At 32.4% G+C, this 27,324-nt stretch overlaps 1 protein-coding gene and 1 non-coding gene across 2 annotated transcripts; both read left to right on the top strand.

The window, feature by feature from the left end:
• Window positions 1–6,721: 6,721 nt before the first annotated feature.
• On the top strand, window positions 6,722–6,793 carry Trnaa-cgc. The gene has a single exon. It is a non-coding gene; the product is annotated as a tRNA-Ala (tRNA).
• A 14,755-nt stretch (window positions 6,794–21,548) lies between these two features.
• LOC123695591 (probable cytochrome P450 9f2) lies at window positions 21,549–27,047 on the top strand. The gene is made up of 10 exons (XM_045641488.1): window positions 21,549–21,783; window positions 22,302–22,465; window positions 23,320–23,436; window positions 23,607–23,812; window positions 24,028–24,163; window positions 24,655–24,738; window positions 25,121–25,339; window positions 25,707–25,804; window positions 26,016–26,184; window positions 26,816–27,047. Exons 1-10 carry the CDS (start codon window positions 21,575–21,577, stop codon window positions 26,980–26,982), a joined length of 1,569 nt encoding a protein of 522 aa, XP_045497444.1. The 5' UTR covers window positions 21,549–21,574; the 3' UTR covers window positions 26,983–27,047.
• Window positions 27,048–27,324: the final 277 nt, after the last annotated feature.

Below are 27,324 nucleotides of genomic sequence, written 5' to 3'. Positions count from 1 at the left end.
AAAAAGATTTTAAAATTTTATAACTATCGATACGACTCTTTCAAATCGCCCATTTTTAACCAAACTAAAAGCTGAATATCCAAAGAGCAAGGTTTTATTCACCCGCAGGTCTGTACACACCTGAACAAGATAAAGGGATTGCAAAGTTTTTGACTTTTGCTCGTTCGATTCCGTTTTTCCACTTTTGAGGGCCGACGCGAAATTGTATGAACATGCGATCTTTGACTACGGTTAATGAAAGTAACTGTGCTGACAGAGAGGGTTCAAACGTAGTGTGAATGTTGTGGTAAGTATGTTCTAGAAACTAGATGGATGATTGTAGGTGTGAGTGTGATTCTTATGGTTTTAATACGTGTGTGTGTGCATTGTGTGTATTATGTGTTCAATATAAAATATTTATATTCTACGATATTATTAAAGATATAGAGAGTCAGATAGATTTTGACAAGTTTGTGTAGAATTGTTATTTAGTAGGCCTACAACTATATTGAAATTATTAAAACACCCCCCAAAAGAGTATTAAAAATATGGACAACTAAAATATTCACATAAAATTCGTATTAAAAAGTTTCATGTCCAAACTAGCCGCACAGTTTTCAGGATTTTTCAGTGCAAGCAGCAACACATCACAATAAAAATATAACTAATACGAATGGAAGAAAGCATGATTACATTAAGGCCACTTTGTACTCATTATACCCTTAAAACAACATAACAAACTAAAACACATCTAATCATGTAGGGCGTAAGTGCTAAAATGCCTAATAATACGCTTGCGTAGAACAGAAAAGGGAATAAAATAAATAATAAAGAGCATTACTCCGCGGAAGACACGGGCGGCTGTAATCAAAACAAATGACACGCGTGGTACCAGGATAACGTCACGATATTACCACGTGAGGTACAATATAGGACATAATTGTTGGTACGTTGTTGGAAGTAAGTACGTATACCATATAAACGGAAAAAAATATTGTTGATTAGGTACCTACTAATTTTTTTTGTAGTATTTATTATGTTAGTATTTAACTCGGGTGCTTATATCTGATTGTTCAATAAACATAACAGTATAAAGGAATAAGAAGTTCTACATTTAGGCAATAAAATCAAGAAAACTTAATGATTGATTTGTGAATATTTCGTCTTTTGTAGAAAGGTATCGTGGAGTATAATCGTCATCATTACTATGCTAGAGCTTTTTTATGGAAACCACAAAATTTTGCAGTAATCTATTACATATAATAAATCTGTAGAAGGGTCAATTCTGTACATTGAAAATATTGAAAAAATAAATAGCAGGGGGTGTTACTGGATCGATACCAAACCCAAATATGTGATTAAAAAAATTTTTGTCTGTCTGTCTGTCTGTCTGTATGTGAAGACATCACGTGAAAACTACCGGTTTGATTTCGATGAAACTTGGTATAATTATACCTTAGTATCCTGGGCGTAAAATAGGATACTTTTTATCCTGGAAAAATACGTAGAAAAAAAATAATCTTAATTTTTTCAGTTATCCATAGACGTTGTTCTGTAGAACCGCGAACACACGTTGCGTATTATTATAGGCCTAGCCGTATTTGGGTCCAATAGATATTTATAAGATGTCATTGTCAGAGTTACTCAAAATGGAGAAATAAACCATCCACGCGAAGACCGACATCCGCGCGGACGGAGTCGCGGGCGGAAGCTAGTAGGGAATATGCATAAAATTTTAAATGGCCTAAAATATTTTTTCTCGAATACTTATTATCGTAATATTATAACGAAAAGGATTTTTTTTTTATTTACTTATTATTTAAACCCCTAAAATAATATTCAAAAAGTGCAAAATAAGGGAGCGAAAATCAAACTTCCTAAACGCGCCACCACTGGTCGAACGAAATGTGACGTCACGCAAAGCGCGCGCACAATGGCGGCGTTTGAACTGCTTAAATTTTTTAAAAGTTTTGAATTTCATTTTTAAAAATATCTAGAGTATTTTGAAGCCCATTAATATTTTTTTCTACGTTATAAAATAGTAAACTATTAATTTAAGACAAAAAAGAAAAACATGAATATTCCCCATTCAATGTATGTATGTTTAGCATTATTTAATATACCTTATGACTAGAGGCTACACAAATAGTTTAACATACTTTTTTTCAAAGGATTCGCCGATTTTTCTGCCCGCAGTGTAAGTCAGGTGTTTTGCGGCGTTGCTGTTATTTTTATTCTCTTTGTTCTGTGTTGATTATGAGAAATACTAGCACTTTTTACACAACCTGTCTCACTGCATTGCTTCATATTTATTTTCATTATATTATCTCTCTGGATAACGTAAGATATAATTGTGTTTGTGTTATGTTATCATTTAGATTTACTCTGAGGAATCCTCATGTTGGACGTACTAAAACTAGTTCATAATATTTGTTCAAGATATTATGAACTTGTTTAAGTATGTCGAAATGATACATGGGGGTGAAGTGCATTTAAAATGTATACGTAATAACTGATTAAAATAGAAAAGGTTAATTTTGTACCCGACTGCGAAAGACGGATGGTGGTAATGTTTTTCGAGTGTATGTATGTATATTTCTTTGGCCCGCCCTACAGCCCAAACCGCTGGGCGGATTTTGATTTATGAGTTGTTTTTGCAACAGAATTTTGGTAGTGACATATGCTTCATAAATTAGCAGTCGGGTTATTTGATTTCATAATTAAAATAATACTTACTATAATTGAGTTTCAAATAATAGTAGGTAATTAAACATTTGCATTGTGTCTTGTTAAAGTTAGATACACAGTTTTATTAGTTTATGATTAACTGTTCAATATGCAATCGCATGATTACTTTGCTTCTATTAATTAAACTTAATAATTATTCATAGTTTAATTAATAAATTGTTTTACCCAGTGGCTGTGTAGTTTTTATTCAAGTATCTAAACATGTTGAAACGACTTTATATTATGATAATTAATAAGTCTTATAATAAGTATTCTAATAATTTATATTATTCTAATTCTACTAATAGATATTATAAATGCGTGTGTGTGTGTGTTTGTTACTCTTTCACGCAAATACTACTGAACCGATTACAATGAAATTTAACACACATACAGAGTGTAACATACAGTTCTCACACATACATAAAATGACGTCACACTCCCATAGTCCGATTCTAATTTCTAACACTGAAAACTACACTTTAATTTGGTCCACGCAAAAATGTAACAATATTTTCGACGGAAAAATATTTTCCCGGATAAGCCACCGAGCGGTGACATCCCGGGATTTGGGATAATCCGGGCCAATCCCGGCTGTCCCGACTAGTGGTGAATTTAAACGGGATCAAACGCTACTAGGTGGGTAATTTATTTTGTACGTGTGTCCTGTTCTGAATAACTAATTTTGCTAAATTGAGAGTGTTTGACATGCATTCCATTGTGGATAGTGAGTCCTCGTTAGTTTAACACACCATAATTTACATTTTTAAAAGCTTGCTGTGCCCTGCTGTTTTACCTGCATTGCTCCGCTCCTGTTGGTCTTAGCGTATAGGCTATCTAATAACGAAAGTATTTTTCAAATCGGACCAGTAGTTCCTGAGATTAGCACGTTCTTTTCCGCGGAGTACAGCTAGTATACAATAAATAGCTTTAAAATAAAGTCAACAGATTCATTATTCTACAGTTTACAAGAACGGTGCTAATATATTTTCCATAATATTTTGTAAATAAATATGCTAAAAAGAATGTCAAAAACCATATCCTCCTTACGATAAAACATTTTTCTTTTAAGGGACTTAAGCATATAAACAACAATGAACAAATAAGTAGTCCACAATAATCATATAAGTAGGTATTTAGTCTAAATATATTTTATAAATCAGTTAACACACACACATTTTTACGTAACGTATGCACTAACCGTTAATGAAACGCCTGGAATCGTTTAAACTTATAAAAAGCTTCGCGGAAGCGAGCGCGGAGTTACTGCGAACAAAACGTCATTGCCACCAGTTAATTGTTAAAAACTTTTAATTGGCCCCAAGTTTCTGGTTTCAGTTTGATTTGGGGCCACGAAAATAGTGGATTTTTAAATAATACACATATTTTACTAAGGTGTAGAGTTTGTTAAGGCCTGTAGAGTTAAGAGGCGTAGAGCATGACTCTACAGGAGGTTTGATAACTTTTTCAGTGTGTAAGTGGTTTTTTTCTTCTTCAGTCGCGTCTTCTTAACATTTTTCACGTCAAAGATGAAAATGATGCTTTATAAAGAAATATTAAATCCTACGTCATACATTAGCATTACTACTGATGAAATTAAATCATTAGTTATTATGTGATACAATGTAGATAAGCATTATGTTAAATGTTATTGATATTTTAAGCTATTACATAGCTTCTATCGCGGGCCTTAAGCGCGGGAACCGAATCGAGAAATTCCGTAACGAAAAAAAACCTCACGCTCCCCACTCCGACGGGTGGAGGTGTGGCTTGAAGGCATGCTATGCAATAGCTTTACCGCGGCAGTCCCCGAGTGCCACACGTCTTTTTTTCATTTATTTATTTTTTAATTTTATTGGTTGCACAAAAAAATGCCCAAACAATATTAAAACTATCCACAAAACTTTTGCTCTAAATTTTATCCTAGCATATTTAATGGCCTCAATATCCAGAATTTCCACCTTTAACGGTAGCTTTCAGCGATTAGTCGAACGAGTTAAAGATAACCGACTCGGTAACAACTTTACTGACTTAGATTATGCTGATAACTGGACTCATTTTATTAAATTACTCCAAAACATTGAAAGCGATAAATTTTATTTTTATTGAGAACGCTTTTTAAGTGGTTGTGTGAATTTAGAGTGTTTTAATTTAACTTAACTGATTGCAGTATTTTCTGAAGATTAAGTATTTAATTTGAATAATGTTATGTAAAACTAGTGGTCCGCCCCGGCTTCACCCAAGGTATATATTTCGCAATAAAGGGTAGCCTATGTCTCAGGGTCTAAAGATTGTCTGTGCTAAATTTCATCAAAATCGGTCCAGTAGTTTATGCGTGAAATCCATACATAGGTACCTACATACATACATAATAACAAACATATTAGTATTAGTATAGATAAGTATATTGTGTTTTACATTTTGATACTATCATTAACACAATAAATAAAGAACTTTAAAGCTCCCATCTGCCTACCAGTTTCATTCGCCAAAAGCACAGGTAAAAAGCGTTCATTGCCTGTTTCAATACTCTAGAAATTGGTTTAAAACTTAGGACTTATTTACATTATTGTAAATAGGTAACAGTAAGGAATAACGTAGCTTTCCACTTGTGAAAACTTACCGAAATCCGTCCAATACTTTTTGAGTACCACAACAAAACACTTAGTAAAAAAATACAAATCCAATAATAGAATACAAATAAAACCTGAACATTTCAATCACAAGTTCACGGTCGGTTCATCTCTACGATTCACGCGTAATTTCCCCATTTCGCTCAGCATTAAAAAACTCGTCCCTTCTGAAAGAGAAGTGTTTTACAAACGTCGAGTCCCATAGTTTGAGTCCATGAGATTCTTCTAATGAGGCCCGTGCAAGTTATGAGATTAAGGATTTGTCCTGAAACTAGATTCAAATGAAAATATGATGAACTTGATATGAAGTATCAATTAGTAAATAGGTAGCTATACTAAAATAACATGAACATTCGTAATTGTGTATATTTTGATATGATTTGTGTAAATCTTAAAATGTTTATTGATTACGCTTTATATGGTACGTCGTAGTGTTCACAATGAAGTTATTACAAAATATCAAAATCATCATTTCACAACGGTCCTTTATTTTGTTCTAAGACTAATAATTTATACTTACCTCAAATTTTGCAACATTTACATTGATACATTTTTTAAATAACCTACGTTAGAAAAATTTACTAAAAATATTAAACTTTAGTTAAAAAAAGTTTTTAAATCAATACTGTAGCTTTTGAGTTCATCTTTTACTTAAACAAAAATAATTCTTCCTTCATTTCTTTCCTTACTTTAAAATATTCTTACCTTATTTATTAGATTATTGATTCAAAGTATATCTCATAGACTAATCACTCACTTATCAGATCGCTATTCATCTCTTAATACAAGAATCGCCTCCGTACCTCGCTCGCACCTCAAACCTCCGCACAACGCTCGGCCGAAGTTTTTCCTCTCTTTACGACAACAGTTCAACATTCCTTGACGTCGGTATTCTTAGAATTTGATTGTCTCTATAAGGAACATCGTAAAACGGAGGGAATAAAGTTCCTTTCCGATCTCAAATTAGTTTTGAATGTTTAGTGTTTGTAGGTAGAAACAGATGGGGTTCGACGGATTGATAGTAAATTCAACTGATAATATTCACTAATTTTTTTTACTAAAAATGGTAGAAACGATATTTGAAATGGGGGTAGTTTGAAAAAATTATTAAGAAGTTCATGTAAACTTTATAACTGTAGAAAATTATGATATTTATTGACGAAAAATTGTTTTCGATAGACAAAGTATTTCTACGTACTTAATCTATTATAAAATACATTTTTTTTAATATATGTAAATATAAAAAACACTTAATATAAATCTTGCACCAACCATCTTATCGTACTCGCTCGATACCACCTCCTACGATGTTCCGAAAGTCTTTTATAGGTGGTGCTTTAGGATGTCGACATTATAAGGATAATTTCACATATCTTAATATCGGGGGTGTAACTCAGTGGTAGAGTGTCTGCTTCGCATGCTGAAAGTCCTGGGTTCAAATCCCAGCACCTCCAATAAAATAAATTTATATTTTTTTTATTTTCTCACTTAAATGTTAGATGAAAATACAAGGAAATCCAACAAATATTTTTCTTATCAAAAGTTTTTAAATAAATGATAATGCTAATAATATCTTTTGATTATAAATGTTATTATTACTTTCAACCATTTGATTTATCCTAAAAAACTTTCATACGAGATACACTAAATATAAATGTTCCCTGTTAATAAATAACAATATTTTACACATACTAGGATAATTCAAAAGTGAAAACACTGTGTAATAGAGCTTTGCTGATATTTGTCTGACTCAACGTGACATTTGAAAAATTTCATCCCCGTTCCCAATATGGGGGAATGAAACAGAATGTCGGTTTCTATGTTTCTCATTTTATGTGTGTAATAGAATTATTTTTAGTTGCAATATTATTTATTTTTATTAAGAAATCTATAATAAATTGATATTTTATAGATACAAATAAAACACATTTTCGAAAATATCGCAAAAATTTTATTGGTCATTGAACAATTTAAAAATAACAAACAATACCCATTAATTAGATTAGTTATAAAAAAGGGTAATTCTAAAATAGCTGACCAGATTTTAATGAAACGTTGATATTGCGCTTAGTAACTAAAATTAAATTATTTTATAGAATGCGGCGCGAAGACAAGAAAACCATTTGATATATATATATATCAAATGTATATCTATAAAAATGGAATCTAATACATAAATCCTACTAATATTATAATATTCGAAATTTGAGGATGTGAGTGTGTGTGTTTGTTACTCTTTCACCACAGAATACATAATAGTAGCTAAACGCTACAGAACGGACACTCTCCGCCTCCCGCCAAAATTAAACACTTACCTCACCCCGCACGATCAGACATGTTATGGTACCCATTTCCCCGCAAGGACGATACCAACGTCGTCTTAGACGAAACGCAACGAAGATTGACAACATTAATCAAATTGACATAAAGTAATTTTATTATTTTGGATTTGTGATTATCGTTTTTCGTAGAAAATGGTTAAATATTGTGCTGTTTACGGATGTATTTCATCAGAAAAACGCGAATTTTTTTTTACGCTAGTCACAAATGTGCCAACCATAAAGCGTTAACACACACATTTGCAGTCTCTACAATGTGACTGTCAAAACAATCATTTTGTATGGAGTGTCCGGGGTGTGCTTTCACAGAAATACTACTGAACCGATTACAATGAAATTTAGCACACATATAGAGGGTAACTTGGATTAACAAATAGGAGGTATTATCCCGGAAATCCCACGGGAACGGGAACTATGCGGGTTTTCCTTTTAAAACGCGGGCGAAGCCGCGGGCGGAAATCTAGTAATACATATTTAGAAGAGTACGCAAAAACACTCTTCACTTACAATAATTCTTAAAAGTCGTTAAAAAGAGTGTACTAATTAGTATGTCATTGTTTTTTCAATTTCTCTGTACCCATCGTTACTGGAATAATGCAGGGACATTAATTAATTGTTACCTAATTGTAGCTTGTTTATTATAATGGTAAAAAGGGGTCTGAACAATGCTGCCGAAATTAAAGGTGTGTGTTTGTTGGTACTATTAGAGCGAGGAGCGTTTTGGAAAGTGGCAAATTAATTAAAATTATTGTAAAATTCACTTTCGAAACTATTTGAAAAAGGTTACATACATCTTTTTATTTCATTTATGTATAACTAGCAAACCGGGCGAACTCCGTTTCGCTACCAGAGACACCTTTTCTTTGCTATAAACCTCACGGAGCCCGAGACCTTTCCAACGAATCCAAAACCGTGGAAATCGGTTCGTGCATTCTGGAGTAATAGCGTCAGGAAGGGAAACCCGACTTATTTTTATATAGAAGATGAATAGATATTATTAATAATTCGAAATTATAATAATATTTCAGATCATGGCACAGAAGGCTACCCTTTTCCGTGTCGGATTTAAGAAAAGGTATATCTAAGCCTAATTTCCATATTCAACTCTATAAACCGTAATATTAACTGTTCCATAATTTAAAACACACTAGAACCATTTGTATTATAAACTTAGTGAAAACCACAGTGAAAACACACAAAACTCCCTTAATATGATGGTAGCCATTTTCACAATATTTGACAGATGTCAATCATCATTGTCAGTTTTCCCGCGTTTCTCGGAAATATAATAATATATTGTTTCTTTTATCATATCACGTTATTATGCTATTTGTTTAGGAAGGATAATTTCATTTCTTTCTTCTTTTGCCTTTTTATACTTATAGAGACCCAGGTTTCTTAAAACATAAGAAAAATAACGTGTCAGTGTGGTGGCTAATTGCAGTTTGGTAGATTTGTCTTAGTATTTTCTAGTGTTTGATTTTACGTGAGTATTATACATCTAAGAAATTAAAGACTTTTTAACGAATTTTAAACGAGATTTATTCTATATATTATTTTCCCGTATATATATTATATTTTATTTCTCCGTCGTTTCGAACACTTTACAGCGAGCGTGGATACGGGGAGACTGTGGTCCCCAAATAATATAAGGAATAAATCGCGTTTAAAATCCGAAAAAAGTCTTCAATTTCTAGATTTGTCTTAATTAATTTGAAAATAATATGATTCTGAGATCTGTTTATTCACACTTTAATTACTTCATTGATGTTGATTGTAAATAAACAGATTTTAATTGTCCTGAAAACCACCGAGATACTAAATTTGGAGCGCATTTTTCGAATTGCGTCGCTACGTGCGCGCACTTTCATACTAGCCCATGGATGGGAGAGACAAAATAGTTGCGGAGACAAAGTTGCTGGTGCGCGCTATCTCTTAGTTACAATGGTGAAAGAATTTTCAAAATATTGTGTCCTCAGAAAAAAGGTGAATACCTAGTTAACAAGAGGTTTTGAAATTTGTCCTTAGAAAGTTGAGATTAGCGAGTTCATACCATCAAACTCCTCAGCTTTACATTTTTCTATTATAACAAAGGTAGATATTTCGGATATCAAAATAATTTATAATTCGCTACGCGCATCCAAAACCCATACCTTATTCCTAATTGGTGTTACAAAAACGTTAAAACTATCTGTACTATGTGTGAATGTGCAAACCCCTATTTAGAGATGTTAATTAATTATAAATGAATGTTTGTAAATCGTTAGGCCTATAGCTTTAATTGATAAGTGTTTGACTGAGCCCTCTACGCTCATTACAAGGTGGGTACAGAGTAATGAAACACAGAGCGAGATATGTTGATTATTTTATATAACTTTTTATAATATTTTAGTATTTAATGTATATTGAATTATGATATGCGTTTTTAAAAGTATATAAATTTCATTGAATGCTTTTTTATAGTTTTAAATTAAAATATAGAGTGCAGTACTTAAAGCAATTTAAGCAAACGGTGAAATTATTTACTATTTGGTATCAACATTAACAGCTGTAAAACGAGGCCATAGTATTAGTGTGATTTTTATTAATTTTTTAAGCATAATGTTGGTAACAATTAATTTAATTATTCCGCTAATAAACACCTTTATAGTTTATACAGAACCTTTTAATTTATTTCTCATCCATATCATTTAGGCCACAGCATAATTATTTATTATAGATATACAAAATGAATAAACAAACGATAAAATAATAAAAAAGAAAAGCCTCTGTTACAAACTACTCTGTATCTGATAATCACCTATGAAATCGAATAAACCAGTCGAGCTTCTAACTTAAATGACGTTAAATCTTGAAGATTATTAGAAAACTGCTCGTTAAAAATGTTAACATAGCTCTGTCAATTTTTTTTTCCAAAACGAAATTGATTTACTTGCGTATATTTATTTAATAAGCTACAGCTACATTTATTTGCTGTTTTTTTGGATAAAAAAAATAGGCTAAGAATTTCTGGCCTTATTTCAGTAAGATCTGTTTAGACATAGGCCAATATTAAATTGGTATATATCTATATAAAATTAATTTATTTAATGAAATTCTGTATCCATTATACACTGAATAAAATGAAAAATGGATGAGCACGGATATAAGTGACGTGTTTTAGTTTTAATTTTTTGATGAACCTACCTTAGATACTCAATTTTGGTAAAAATATTTAAGTAGGTATTTGAAATTAATTAATTTGTAGGTACATATAGATTAACACCTCCATATAATAAAAAAAAACATTATAAAATGAAAATGCTTATGATATACAGAATTTCATCCAACATTTGACCAATATACGGGTTCAACTGTCAAACTAATGATTAAATTCAGTTCAGTTCGTATAAACCACTATATAATATTATATTGGCTTAACTAAACAGTAACTATCAAGTAAAGTCAAGTGTCATAACTTAATATACCGACGCTTGGAACTGTATTTTGAAACTTAGATGCATAGTGTAATTAAATAGAGAGATATGATTATAATGGTCATCTATAATATATTATTTAATTTGTTGTTTTTGACATAATATTGTGATCGGCACCTTCCAGTTTTTTTAGTTTTTTAAGTAATAGTAATAGTAAAAAGAGTCTTCTTATTTTGTTTGTATGTTTGTTACGATTTAAATAAAAATCTACTCAATTTTATAAATAATTCAGTCAATATAAGTCCACCGTTCGTCATTATATTATGTTTCCCTCAAAATATTTTTTCCGTTGTTTTTGATGATTGTGCTTTGGCTTATAAGAATTACACATTAATTTCAATGTAATTACAATATGGGGGTAAGCGTAGAGTGAACAGGTTCCTTCTAGGGAAGCGCGTTCCATCTTAGACCACATCTCAGCTTTCCATCTGGCGAGATAGTGGTCAAGCGCATTCCTAACAAACAATAAAAAAAAAATTGATTATAATTTTCCAATTCGCAAATTATTAAAATTAACTGATTAGAATAATAAGTCTTGTTGTATACAATTATGTTCAACATGTTGAAGAAGCCATTCTCGTTTGTTATTATTGAAACCTTATCATTTCATTATTGCAAGAAAATTCAGGTCAGATTAATTAAAAGTAAAAATAAAAACACATTTTAGTTTCCAATGAGATATTGTAGAATTTAGACACTGAATTGATGACGATTTTTGCTATCTATACATATAATAAATCTGTAGAAGGGTCAATTGTGTACATTGAAAATATTGAAAAAATAAATAGCAGGGGGTGTTACTGGATCGATACCAAACCCAAATATGTGATTAAAAAAATTTTTGTCTGTCTGTCTGTCTGTCTGTCTGTCTGTCTGTCTGTATGTGAAGGCATCACGTGAAAACTAGCGGTTCGATTTCGATGAAACTTGGTATAATTATACCTTATTATCCTGGGCGTAAAATAGGATACTTTTTATCCTGGAAAAATACGTAGAAAAAAATTAATCTTAATTTTTCAGTTTTATCCATAGACGTTGTTCCGTAGAACCGCGAACACACGTTGCGTATTATTATAGGCCTAGCCGTATTTGGGAATTGGGTCCAATAGATATTTATAAGATGTTATTGACAGAGGTACTCAAAATGGAGAAATAACCATCCACGCGAAGACCGACATCCGCGCGGACGGAGTCGCGGGCGGAAGCTAGTTAAGGAATAATAGTCTATTAGAACATAAAAATATATACAGTTAGGTGCGAAAAACTAGTGCGCATATAAATTCGATGTTTTATACATTTTTATTGTGTACTCATTTAACATCAAAACCCCGACTCCTTATAATTGAGCTACAACCGCGTTCAATTTATCTCTTAAATGCGCTTGAAAGCATACCTTAACTTTCCTTTCGCCTAATTTATAAGTAAATAACAAACCAAACACTATAATCTGCATTTCCACGAGTTTTGACGTTGTTTGTGTATCAATTAACGTGCGATTCCGTCCTTTGAAGACAAATTATCTCTGTTTGTAATTGCTCTGTGCATTGCATATACTCGTTGCCTCTATATATTCCCACTCTGACTAATGGACTAGTCTAACGTTGTGATTTACAATACCACACATATTATTAGACCGATAGATTTAAATGGGACTTGATGGTCGTTATAGACTATAGAGCAGGCAATTATGTTCATCTATTTTTGTGGTTGTGAAAATAGATATGTTAGGGTATATGTGTATGATTTAACTCAAGTATCTATCTATTATGTACCTACTCATATGAATAAATGCGATGTATAAGTATTGTTTTAATTCGTTTTATAAATCTTGTGTTTTTAAAATAAATAAAAAAAATAATACTTTTAGAAATCAAACCTTAGAAAATAAAAATAATACTGTCAAAATTCAGGACAGGATGAATGCACTCAATCTACTAACTACGTAGTACCTTTATTGGGTCCATAAACAAAGATGAAGACGAAGGACTAACTACGTAGACGGTTTTAACTTTTAACTCGAACATTTCTGTATCAATGTTTAACAAGCTTAAGACTTTTTTAACTAATTAAAAGAAGAACATAGAACGAGAATGTTATAAATAGTTCATATTTTACAAAAAACTTTCAGATATTCGTAACGAATTTGTAAGCAGACGTTATTAAAAACAAGAAAGAATTTTGTTGTTTCGGAATACATTGTTAGGGTTTGAATAGCCTAGTTTGTCAGCTATTGTCATGTGACTTTAGGCTTTTTATACACTAACGTTTTGTTTCAAAGGTGATCCGCATTTAAATGTTATAATCATCATTCCATACCGCCCGATAACATCATAACATTAGTTAAACATCATAGTTTTAAATAAGCTTTTAGTTTAAATATTAGTAGAGTTATAAAAAAGAATTATCCTCCCCACCTGTAAAAGGTTGTTTCATATTTGAGGAAAGCCTTTTTTTATAGTGGGGAAATCTTCCAAAGAAACCCACGGCCCCCGGGGAAGGAGCCGTGGGTTATGTCGGATTCTTACCGACTAAAACCCCACTGTGTTCCGTCGAGCCGCTTTAATGATGGGACCGCGGGTATTGATTAGAATTCTTCCGCGACCATTTGAGGAAAGCCTATTTTTACGTAACGAACTATCACGATTTAATTTGGTTTTATCTAAAAATAGATAAATACCATAAATGATACATTTACAAGTACACAGGCCCCATACGAGGGTGAAAGCCATAATCGACCATTTGTCACATGACATTGAAAGAAAGAAAGAAAGATCATTTATTTGACTCCACAAACACAATTGTATCTTTTTGTTCTTGCGTATCGGTTTCATTCAGTCTGATTACAGACTTCCGGCAATTGCGATTAATACCTTCAAAGTTGTTCACGTGAAGTCGTCTTCAAAAGGCTTCCACGAAAATCTAAGAGAAATGTTTACGGTACAATCTGATTTATAGGGAAAATAAAAAGAAGAAATTATTACCTGTTGGTTGATTAGCTGTGTATTTGTAACAAATAAATATTTTTTTACACATTTATAGTATTATTTCTGCTCTTTGTAACGTATGATATTTTGTTTTTTAATGCCGATGTCCATGACCGATTTTTTTGCTTTTACGTTAGTTATACACACTAAATGATTTGGTATATAAAAATATATATTCAATCCCAGAAAAAACTTTTAGTATACACAACATTATTCAGTAATAATCGACCACCCATCTGTAGCGAAACGTTCAGGTGAAAACTATTATGTAAAATTTTCGTCATCTTCCTTTATATAATAAGTCTCCACTAGTAGCACCACCTACAGTATCAGCTAAATAAAACCCAACAATATACGTGCTAGCTAATTAATACCCGCCACTAAAACGCTTCATCTGCAACCGCCCTTACATTATCCACGTGCTTGTGTCGCAAAATAAAGACAACACCGTCTTCTCTTATTCAAGACTAGCGCGAGTGAAACAAAACGCCAACCGTGCCAAGGTTACTGACGCTTTGACGATTGTTAAGTCATCTGCAATAAATTGTAGGTGTTGAGTTTTTGATGACGGGTCAAAGGTCGCCAATTGGTCGTATGTCGGAAGCATAGAAATCTAAATAACAAGACACTAGAACTGCTATAATGTCATAATTGTATGAAAACCACTCAATTATTTCTAGTCAGTACTTAATTTGGTATTTTGATAATACAATCAAAACGTTATTTGAGAATGTGAATAATGTCAGACTTCCTTTTGTTCAATAAACGGAATGGATTCGAAAAGGGCCTTCAACTTACGAAATATGTTTAAGGAAAACTGTGACGTGTCGTTGACACTTTTTTCCTTAACGAATAAACAGGTGCTAGTTATTTTCGGAGAAATCCAATCATATTATTCAGAATAGGGAAATTCATAGGGAAATCTTAAGGTGAAGAAATGAAATTTCGTGTTAGAAGTAATTTTGAAGGCGGATTATCCAGTTGTTTTTTGTTGTTGTTAGCGTTGAGTAATTATTATTACATATTATGACTAGCTGCTCCGCGCGGTTTCACCCCCGTGGCTCCCCTCCCGTTGGTCGTAGCGTGATGATATATAGCCTATAGCCTCCCTCGATAAATGAGCTATCTAACACCGAAAGAATTTTTCAAATCGGACCAGTAGTTCCCGAGATTAGCGCGTTCAAACAAACAAACAAACAAACAAACTCTTCAGCTTTATAATATTAGTATAGATTATTATTCAAGTGATTATAATGATGACAATAAAATATTTAAAAATAAACAGAGAATTTAAAAATGAAATCGATTTGCAGAAGACCATTTTCCAGTATTCATTATTTGTGAATTTTTAAGGGTTTTTTTACTCATAAGTGTCATGTTTTATTACAAAGTTATCATAATAATTTAGTAGAGCAAAAGTAGGATTGTTTCCTTACCCATCTTTTCACAATTAACACAATTAGTCCCTAGCCAGGTCCTAAAACTTTTTTACTTTTAATTCGGGCGAACTCACGAAGAAAGGACAATTTTTTTCTCTTTCCTTTTTCTTGGACGAGCTTTTCCTTCACTCTGTTTTTGGTGTTATGTATTGTATTTTAAAAGAACTGCAAGGGGCTATGATGAATCGCCCCCTTTACTTACAGCCTCAAAGATGATTCCAACCCCTCTGTATGGACTGTATGATAAAGTGTTTATTCAACAATAAAAAAAACATTACATGAGTCGTTCTTTCTGCCATATTTACCTTCAAAACAGCGATGTGATATTTTACCATTATTAAACGTGTTATGGAACGCATTTCAAAGTAAATATAAATAAAAATATCTCGCTGTCACTCATCCTTAAAATTATATTGCTATTTGCTTTCATACAGGCTTGGGAATATTATTGTATGTTATTTGTTTCTTACAAGTATGTTCTAGGAGGTGAGTGTTTTTTAAAATTGATAAATTATGACGTACTAGCTTTCCACCCGCAGCTTCGCCCGCGCAGTCAAAGAAAAACCCGCATTCCCGTTCCCGTGGGATTTCCGGGATAAAACCTATCCTATTTCTCGGGGTAAAAAGTAGCCTCCTTTCTCGGGTATCAAAATATCTCTATTCCAAATTTCATGCAAATTGGTTCAGTAGTTAAGGCGTGATTGAGTAACAGACAGACAGACAGAGTTACATTCGCATTTATAATATTAGTATCGATTAAAGTTACAGACGAACAGAAGTATTTTTTATTTAGTTTAAACAGTTTTCTTACGCTGGAAATATCATTAATTAATTTATATTTATATAAATGCAGCTTTACTGTACAGGGTTCATAATTATGTAAATACAATTTTCTTATGAGGGTACAACTAGCGAAATAAATTTAAAGGGTCATACAATTAACAAAACAGCGTCCTATCCAATCGATGTTGAACTTGCAAATAAATCTGCACCAGAACAAAACACACAAAGGGTTTGTAAATACAAATGTAACAAATGTTGACCCTTCCGTCGTTATATAATAAGCTCTTGCCGCTTCATTACTTTTGACAACCCTAACCGAACATGTATGGATAATTGTATAGGCTTAGATAAACATGTCTCATGTCGAGCTCGACATCGATCATCTGATGAAGTCATCCGCTGTAGGGCTGGCACATGGTTGTTTTATTTATCTATTTAGTAATTGAGGAAATATGTTAGGGGGTGATAATGTGTGCGGTGTTGAAAAGGCATGGATCATATATTTTATAAGAAAATGAAGGAAAAACTTACAGTATAAATATACTAATCCTAAATCTTTTAATATTCTTTCATAATTTGGAGATTCCACTTACTTTTGTTATTTATGTAGTTAAAATTTACAAGCCTATATTTTCATACAAATACTTTTACATCACAGCTACTCATAATATCGATATACTACTGCTAACTCATGACATAGATAATTAATTTATAGTGAAAATAATTTTACACCAACCCTACCCGATATAATTGGTAACCCTATTCCGATGAAATCTGTCTTCTGAAATAGACAGAGATAGTTTTACGATAGAAAAAATATTGTGACGCAGCCAACGAAGAGAAATAAAATGTATTTACGTAGTCACGTTATATTCGAGGGATGTTAATGTATAGTATACAATGTTTATATTATAAGTTATTTAAGAAATTCGGATATAGGTATATCGATTATAGATTAGGTATATAAAACACTAGCTGCGAATCGCGTGGCTTCGCTCCTGTTGATCTTAACGAGATGATAGCTAGCTAGCTTATAGCCTTCCTCGATAAATGGGTTATCTACAACGAAATAATGTTTCGAATCGGACGAGTATTTCCTGAGACTAGCGCGTTCAAACAAACAAACTCTTCAGTTTTATAATATTAGTATAGAGTACAGTATTAACTTGATAGATTTTTTCGTGTTGTGAACAAAAAATGATGCTAAGATGATATAATACATCTCCAGAATAGTTTAATGATATCTATATATAATTTGATTAGTTAGGGATGCGGTTTACTTTTCTGTGTTAATGTGTTTTTATCCTCTGTGTGTGCCAAATTTCATGAAAATCAGTTCACCAGTTTATTCATAAAGGAGTAATAAAACAAACAAACATTGGCATATTTTATAATATTAGTAGGATTTTATCTGACAAACTTGTTATCCTACAGAATTAAAGTTATAACACTGCTATAATTATTTTCTATATACGCACTTAGTCCACGTCCTACATTACTAGAGTTACCTACTACTAGCTTTCTGCCCGCGGCTTCGCCCGCGTTTTCAAAGAAAAACCCACATAGTTCCCGTTCCCGTGGGATTTCCGGGATGACACCTATCCTATGTGTTAATCCAAGATACTATATGTGTGCTAAATTTCATAGTAATCAGTTCAGTAGTATTTGCGTGAAAGAGTAACAAACACACACACATCCTCACAAACTTTCGCATTTATAATATTAGTAGGAACGATTCTGTGACTGTGTGACATTACATAGCAAACGACAACTGCATGTATGTTTTAAAACGTAACTATTGTGGACCGGTCATGAATAAATTCATGAGGGCAGTATCAAATGCAATGTATTTCACAGCATCAAACAATGCAATAGGTATTTAGTGTTGATAATAGCCTTCTAGATTTCATACGAAACGGAATGTTAAAATATGTGTTGAGGCATTAAATAAATTTGTAGTGAGTATTTAGTACAACGTTTCGTGGTAAATAGAATATGATAACAACAATTTAATATTTATTTATTCATAACACTAACACACTAACAAAGGTATCGTTTGTACAAGAGGCGGCCTTATTACTAAGCAGCAATATCTACCAAGCAATAGTGCACATATAAGAAAAAATAGGTATGTAAAGTTCTGAGGTGATAAACCAAACAAAAAACTGTCGAATTGAGAACCTGTTTTGAAGTCGACTGATAAAACCAACTAACAATTTTGATACTAACAACATTTTTGCTATAGTGATTATGTTGAGAGCTTTTTTAAAGATTTTATTTTTTAACTATGTTGAGAGCTTTCTTTCATAGCTATAATAATTTTGTTGAGAGCTTTTTGTTCAAAGCCTTAATAATTTTCTTTTGAACTTTTTTTTTCATATTTTTTATAATTTTGCCGAGAGCTTTTATGATTTTGAGAGCTTTTTCTTCAAAGCTTTAATAATTATGTTGAGAGCTTTTTTCCAGCATTTAAAATTTTTTTGAGAGCTTTTTTCCAGCTTTTAAAAATTTGTTGAGAGCTTTTTCTTCATAGCTTCACAGCTTGTTTATACGGGTAGAAATTTGTGGTTTTAGGAAATATTAGGAATTTTATTGTGATTAGAACTTCAGATTCTAAGAACTTACTTATTTACTTACCGGAAATAATGTAATATAATGTCTTAAGGAAAATATTTTAAGGCTAATTCGTTTTTTAAAGTATTTCTTTGCTTTCCTGTTAAGTTATTTTATGGTGTTATTCATAAACTAATTTGCGAAGGAACCTACGTAATCTGTGTAATAGATCAGTTCCCGGAAAATTATTGTTTTGAATACCTTTAACTAACGGATAATATTTTTTCACTTAATATAATATAAGGGAAATATTCATAAATGAATATATTATTATATTAATAATTAATAGATAAATTATTTAGATGTACCTACAAGTTATTGTGGCGGAAATCCGCTGGATGCAGGCCTGGTGATCGGTCGTTCTGGAAGACTTTGGGGGAGACGTCCAATGGCTGAGACGAACGAACGAACAAGTTATTGTTTGTTTTGTTAATTTTTATTTTTATTTTTATTTTTTTATTGTGAATTAGGGAAGCGCTTTCTTGATGGATTCAAGAAATAAATAGGTACCTAATAATGAATGTTGTCAAGACTAGTTATTATGTAGTAAGTGAGTAAAGAAAAAGGGCAACTATTAAAAATATACTACAAAGCTTGTTTTTTGTTGTTGCTTCAATTTCTTTTTTGTCGTTTTATTTCATTTAGACAAAGGAAGATTCGTGCAAAAGCACAATCTTATTTTAAATTGTGCAAAAATGGCTTTCAGAGAAAACACGCAAAAAATATGATTGCTTTTAATAAGTGACTCTGTCCCTGGAGGACCCGGAGCTGTGTGTACTGTAGATAACTTCTTTGTTACCCTGTAACATGAAAACCTTGGTTCACAATGACTCTATCGCTTTAAACAAAATTCAGCGTACATTGCTGCTTTTCTCTTAACTGTACGTTTATCTTGCATAATGACTGCGCAATGTACTCGCAATGTTCTAACGATTAGAATAAGCGATACTCTGTGGTCGAATAGTCAAGGGGTTATAAATGATTTAACTGTATGTACTCAAATGTTTCAATTGAATGATGAGTTTGACGGATTTTAGGCTCCCCTTTGTTTTTTTTTTATTGATATATTTATTGTATGAGAAAGGGGAACATATGTGAGTACTTCCTTTGAATAGTACTTAACACATAAGCTTAGAACTGAGAAGTGTATTACAAAAAAGAGCGTGTGCCGAGCACACGTGCCAGAAGTGAAACTTCTGTGACAATATTAAAAGATACCAAAACCGTCGCCTTACTACATGACGTGACGGTTTTGCCATGACTTGACCTTGAAATTTTAATCTAAATGCGCCTAAAGACGTTTCTCTTTAAAAATGAAGAGTTTTTTTTCTTTTAGTTGATATCTTGATAAATTCATGTTCAATCTCCGGTGCTAAGTAATAAAATCTTTAGCTACCTACTTTATTATTTTAGGTGAAATCGATCTCAAATGAAAACTTAAGAAAATCTTTGATCAGATTCGACCCAAAAGGCTGATCAGTGATCACCTACTTGCCTGGCAAAAACTTTAATGGAAGGTGCTACATGAATAGAATTTTCTACAAACCTCATAAATTTAAGATCACATAAATTATAATACTACCTAGTAAGATAATAGAGTGAAGTAACAACTCCAAAAATAGTAATTAAAAATTACTATTGTGGGCAAAAATTTATTCATTACTACAGTAGTAAATTTATTCATAACACAAAGTCGCTTTCTCTGTCCCTATGTCCCTATGTATGCTTATATCATTAAAACTACGTAACGGATTTTTATGCGGTTTTTTTATAGATAGAGTGATTCAAGAGGAAGATTTAAGTATATAATTTATTAGGATTAGACAAAGCGGGCGAAGCCGCGGGCGGTAAGCTAGTTATTAATTGTATTATAATCATTATATTATTTAAATATGAAAAATAGTAACAACATCATAATTATTATAACTACAGCTATCACAAACAAACCTCAAGGTCAGTTCCCAATCATCATAATAATGTTTCTGCTATATTTATTCAGATTTTTTATAAACATAATATGCTCTGGAATAGATAACAAATCAACAGCGTATATAAATAATAAATAAATGAATATCGCGTTATATTGATATTTATGATTGAATAACGTCACTTGTTATTTTAGTTTAGGGTTATTTTATAAGCTTAAGCGATTATATAACCGCCCTTGGAAGTTGTAATTGTGTTTTTCAACGACGCGACGTTCTCAAAAATGACATGGTTTTATTAATTCGTTATAAAAGTGTGTTTTTTATAATATAATTTATAGATACATATTTTGTTTTCACACTATAATTCTGTACTAAATTTGTTGAATGACTCAAAATTTAATTAAATTTTTCAGAGTAATTTACTCTTATATCAAACTTCAAAATATCAAATTTTGTAGTCGTTCGAAAGCAAATGAAAAACTTAATTGAGCAACAAGCTAATTGGCTAGCTATACGATGGCTAGTAAAAGCCATAAAGTCTTCTAAAGATAATTAAATCAAATTAGGCCATTAAATATTCACACACATAATAACCGCGTCCGCTTTCATCTTGAGACATATCCGCACCACACTACGCACAGCACTCCAATCATGTAATTGACTCATCTCAAAGATGCTGATTGAACTAGTTGTGTTTTTTATAACTGCGCTATTAACTTATGCGTTTTACAACAACAAAAAGTTAAAAGACTACTTCCATGACCGGGGCATCAAATATGTCCCGGGATTACCGGTTTTCGGTAATGCCTTTAATAGCATGTGGAAGAAAAGGCACATGGTTGAAGATATAGATGCTGTGTATAAAGCGTTCCCGGATGAAAAGTAAGTAAGATAATACCTCCGAAGTTTTGTTGCCTACAGCACAATTTTGTACCAAGAGTCACTAGCGTCATTTATTTGTTAAACGTCATTTTGCCGGTGATTGTTTTAAAATAGATGTAAAGGTGTGGCAGATTTTTCTATTTAAAACGAGCCTATATTTACTACTAGATTTCCGCCCGCGGCTTCGCGCGCGGCTTCACCCGCGTTTGCAAAGGAAAACCAACATTGTTCCCGTTCCCGTGGGATTTCCGGGATAAAAACTATCCTATGTGTTAATCCAAGTTACCCTCTATATGTGTGCTAAATTTCATTGTAATCGGTTCAGTAGTTTTTACGTGAAAGAGTAACAAACATCCATACATCCATACTTACAAACTTTCGCCTTTATAATATATTATATTAGATTTTACCTGACCAAAGTTATAACAAAAAATAATTCGGTCTGTCGCATAAATTCTTTATTTATCTCTCTTTAATTATTTTTGTTTGTTATGTTAAATATTTTCTATCATTACCAGATATGTGGGGTACATGGAAGGTACGAAGCCGATTATAATGCTCCGAGACCCGGAGATCATCAAAGCGGTCACAGTCAAAGATTTCGACCATTTTGTTGATCACAAGGATATCGTGCCGGTCGAGGTGGAACCTCTGTTTGGGGATAGCATGTTTAGTATGAAAGGTAAGATGAAATTTACAAAATTGAGTTCATAAAGTATTAATATAAATAGGGTTTAACAATTTATGACAGTTAAATTGGAATGCCGAAAAGGCATATCTGTTTTGATATGATTACTTATACTATTATACATTTCAATCATTGGAATTATGGGTATTCGTTGAAAAATTGTAGCTGAAAAAAAAAAAAAACAACACAGCATATAAGAAGAATTTATTTGTTACTTTAATAATTATATTACACGCGTACGAAAACTCATGCATATATGCTATTTTAAAACGTATTAGCACTTAGTTGGCTATGCTTAACATGTCTGCTGATTAACATTAGTAAAACCAATCACGTCTTTCCTTGTTTATCATTTACCTTTTAATTAATAAACATTTAAACGGTAGAAACCTCTGATCTATCAAAAGAATCTATTTTAAATTAGACGCACTTCTCTTTGTATACCTACGGGTCTCAAATTAAATAAATTGGCTCAATGCTTTAAGGTAAATGTTAGTTCAAGGTCGGTGATGCTTTTTAGTCTGCTCCGATTTCGATTCGAAAAATAGGTCAAGTAAGAGGGAGAAAAACTCGTACACATATCTTTACTATTATTATAAAGCTGAAGCATAAAAAAAAGCTGAAGAGTTTGTTTGTTTGTTTGTTTGAACGCGCTAATCGCGGGAACTACTGGTCCGATTTGAAAAATTCTTTCGGTGTTAGATAGCCCATTTATCGAGGAAGGTTATAGGCTATATAACATCACGCTACGACCAACAGGAGTGAAGCCACGGGGGTGAAACCGCGCGGAGCAGCTAGTATAGAATAATTAAATACAAGCTCAAATAATAATTGATAATTCTAAACAGGTGATAGATGGCGAGACATGCGTACCACGTTGAGTCCAGCTTTCACCAGCTCTAAGATGCGTTTGATGATGCCCTTCATGACAGAAATAAGTTCTAATATCGTGGAGTATATTAAAGGTAAGAAAATTCTTACATGTAGAGTTCTATGAAATTAACCAAAAGTTTTCATTAAGAATTAGTGCAATGTTTTGATAAAGATGCAAATACCAACTCGCTACATCATCCGCTTAACAGCTTAGCCTCTTCAACCGACGCAGTTTAATTTTCGACCTGTTTCATTGATACAGATCACATTGACGAAGACATAAACATTGATGATCTAATAAGGAGATACACGAATGACGTCATAGCTTCAACAGCATTTGGCCTGCAAGTCAATTCCCTCAAGGATAAAACTAATAAGTTCTACACCTTGGGCCAGCAGATTTTTAACTTTACTTTCATCAGCCGTATCCTCTTCATCTTCACAATCACGTTCCCGCATTATGCGAAGGTATGAGAAGATAATCAATGTTTAACATTTCATTTATTCAATACATTTTGATTTAATAACGCTAAGGTGCTCCTCTACAAAAATATTCGTAGTGACGTCATTTTTAGTTTCATCTTCCGTTTCAGCCTCATCCTCATTTTAATTCTAAATATTTACATGCAAATTCAATCGATTAAGTAACGCAACTTTAAGTAAAATATATGATTTGTTTTTAGAAATTAAAATTAGCGATATTCCCTCGTGAAACGACATCGTTTTTCAAGAACATTGTATTCAGCACTATGGAGCACAGAGAGAAAAATAATATAGAGCGACCCGATATGATACAACTATTAATGGAAGCTTCCAAAGGTATGAAATATGAATAATATTTTTGTTTACGTCTTACGTCTTCTGCATTGTTGTAAGAACATTGTTACTTTTAAAGTTTGAAAGTTTTTTAAAGCAGTGATGCTTTTCAATACTAATGAAGGAACCTTAGAAAATAATTTCGCTTCGTTTAATATTTTTTCTGAAGAATTTTTGGCATAAAACTGCATCGTATATTGGACCGTAAATGGGCTGGGAAAGACAATGACGATAATGATTTAATTTTAAGCATCAGCAGTTTTAATTTCGTCTCCTCTTCCCGTGTTATATTATATCTGAAGAAATTCGGTGGCATCAAGTTTCTATACAATATATTACGTAGTTAGAACACCACTGGTAATTTTAGCGTATTTAACTTTAAAATTACTACAACCTAATAATTTTGGAGCCTTAAATAGACCGACAGAATTCATATTATCCATTTGTTAATATATAAGTGAGGAGAAAATATAATAATTTTACAACCTTGACAGGTAAGCTCAAATTGGAAGATGAACCGATTCAAGACGTTGCTGAAGTACCAGAATATGACTTTAAACCTAAAGCAAGTACAAGAGGTAAGTAATTGATATAAAAATAATATTTCAGGACCATTTTCACACACGGCATGATGATCCCATACTAAGCTTTCGCTTGTGTTATGGAAACCAGATGACTGATAACCATACGTGTATAATTTTAAATAAATACTTATACATATAATTAACACCCATATACAGATCAAACATCTATGTTCATCACAAAAATATTTGCCCCGGGTGGGAATCGAACCCTTATCTGGCTTGGAAGGCTAGGCCACTACCAACCAAGCCAACCGGCCAGTCTTAATGCTTTGAATGATTATGTCCAATTGGAAAATTTGCTTGAAAAAATGACCTTCGATGTAGATATGCAAATTATGATTACCTGAATTCTAACCAAGTTATTTTTATTTTTCAGTCTGGTCGCAGAACGAGTTAGTGAGCCAAGTATTTCTTTTCTTCATCGCTGCCTTTGAAAGCTCAGCGTCAACTCTTTCTTTGCTCGTACATGAATTGGCATTAAACAAAGAAATTCAAGATAAATTATACCAGGAGATCAGAACTTACCAAGAGAAAAATGGAAGTTTGGTCTACGAGAAAATTAGTCAGCTCAAGTATTTGGACTGCGTGTTGAATGGTAATGAAAATATGGAATGTAAAAATGGAATTTAAGCTTTAAAATTGTTTGAATTCCCTTTTATTTGTAACGAGTTCCAGTAATGCTATTTAAACTATTCTTTCTGTTGACATTTCAATTTAATGATGTGGGTTGCGGATAAAGCTTATGGTGTTATTAAACTGGTTATTATTCATTTATTAGAGAATAATGCACGACTTTACTTTAAACTTTTTACATTGGTTTGCCTACATTCAATAGTGTAAAATAGAAATAGGCAATGATGATTTCATAAATTGTCATACCAAAATTTTGATGCATTCTTCACCTCAGGATACTTTAGTGATAGTGATAAATCATTGGGTAAAATTAACTTGGTTGCTTACAGAATCTCTAAGGAAGTGGGCTGTTGCAATAGCATTGGATCGTGTTTGTACAAAATCTTATGAATTACCTCCACCGAGAGAGGGAGGAAAGCCTTGTGAGGTACGTTTACCATTTATTATTATATAAAATTGAAAATATGCATCAGCAAGATTGCATCATAATAATCTCTATTATATCAATTAAAACTGGAGGGAAAAAAATGCTTTTCACATTAACAGAATAATATATAAATAAATTGAAGATTATGCTCTTTTGAACCAAACTTTTCTCTAAAAAACTAAAAATAATGGTATATTTTATTGTTTATTAGCTAAAGCCCGGAGATATCCTGTATTGTCCAGTGAATTCACTCCACATGGATCCCAAATTCTTCCCAAATCCAGAAGTTTTCGATCCGGAAAGATTCTCAGATGAAAACAAACAGAATATTAAGCCTTTCACTTACCTGCCTTTCGGAATTGGACCGAGAGTCTGTATTGGTAAATATATACCCTTATTTTAATTTTTTTGACCGCCTCGTTGGTACAGTGGTTGACGCGTGAGCATAGAACCGAAGGGTCCTGGGTTCGATTCCTGGTGGAGACGAAGAAAAAAAAATGTCTTGGTCTGGCAGGATACAGAAGGCTAATCACCTAGTTGTCTCTAAAGAAAATCGATCAGTGAAACAGATGTATGGATAAATTCATCTACCCCTTACTTTAGATTTAAATAGTTGGGAGCATATTTTTTCCAATACATTTTCGAAATTTGTAATGCTTCTCTTGTCGTAATCTTGCCAAAAGACTGTGTACTTTTCTACTACCTATGTTCTTCCTTATGTGTATTTGTGATACTTAGTACTGTAATATCTTATATCTAGAATAAAATGGAGCGTGCGTGCCGAGTACACGTGTACAAAAAAGTAAAACTTTTTTGACAAGATTCAAAGATACCAAAATAGTCGCCTGTCGTGACTGTATTGCCATGACGCGAGCTTGAAATTTTACTCTCAACGCGCCTTAAAAAGTTTTACTTCAAAAATGTGATATTTAGACCCGTTTAGAGATCAATGTTTTTGTATGTTTCAATTTTAACCTATCCTTATTTAAGTATAATTAATTTTTTTCACAGGTTTTCGATTTGCCATGATGGAATTGAAGGTGCTTCTATATAACTTAGTGTTAAACTTCGAAATAAATAAATGCCCAAAAACAGCGGACCCCATAGAACTTGCTCCAGAGGATGTTAAAATTATGGCCAAAGGTCAGAGCTGGGTGAAATTTGCAGCAAGGAAATAAATCTTTTTGTTTTTTTTCATTTCCTTGTGTTTGTATGTGTTATATTAAAATGTGTATAACTTGAATGCACTTTTATTCTGTGTGTGTTTATCACATAAAAACCTCATATAATTGGTGTCCCTATGTCCCTTTGTATGCTTAAATCTTTAAAACTATGCAACGGATTTTGATGCGGTTTTTTTTGAAATAGATAGAGTTATTCAAGAGGAAGGTTTTAGTATGTAATTTATTAGGTTTTAGACAAAGCGAGCGAAGCTGCGGGCGGTAAGCTAGTATATTATATTTGATTTTGATGTGTACAAGAATGATGTTACTCCGTGCTTAAAATAAAATCAAGTTTTC

This window comes from Colias croceus, chromosome 11 (genome assembly GCF_905220415.1).
Source record: "Colias croceus chromosome 11, ilColCroc2.1".
NCBI lineage: Eukaryota > Metazoa > Arthropoda > Insecta > Lepidoptera > Pieridae > Colias > Colias croceus.
Note: the sequence above shows the minus strand (reverse complement) of the source record. Positions and strands in the feature narration are given on the sequence as shown.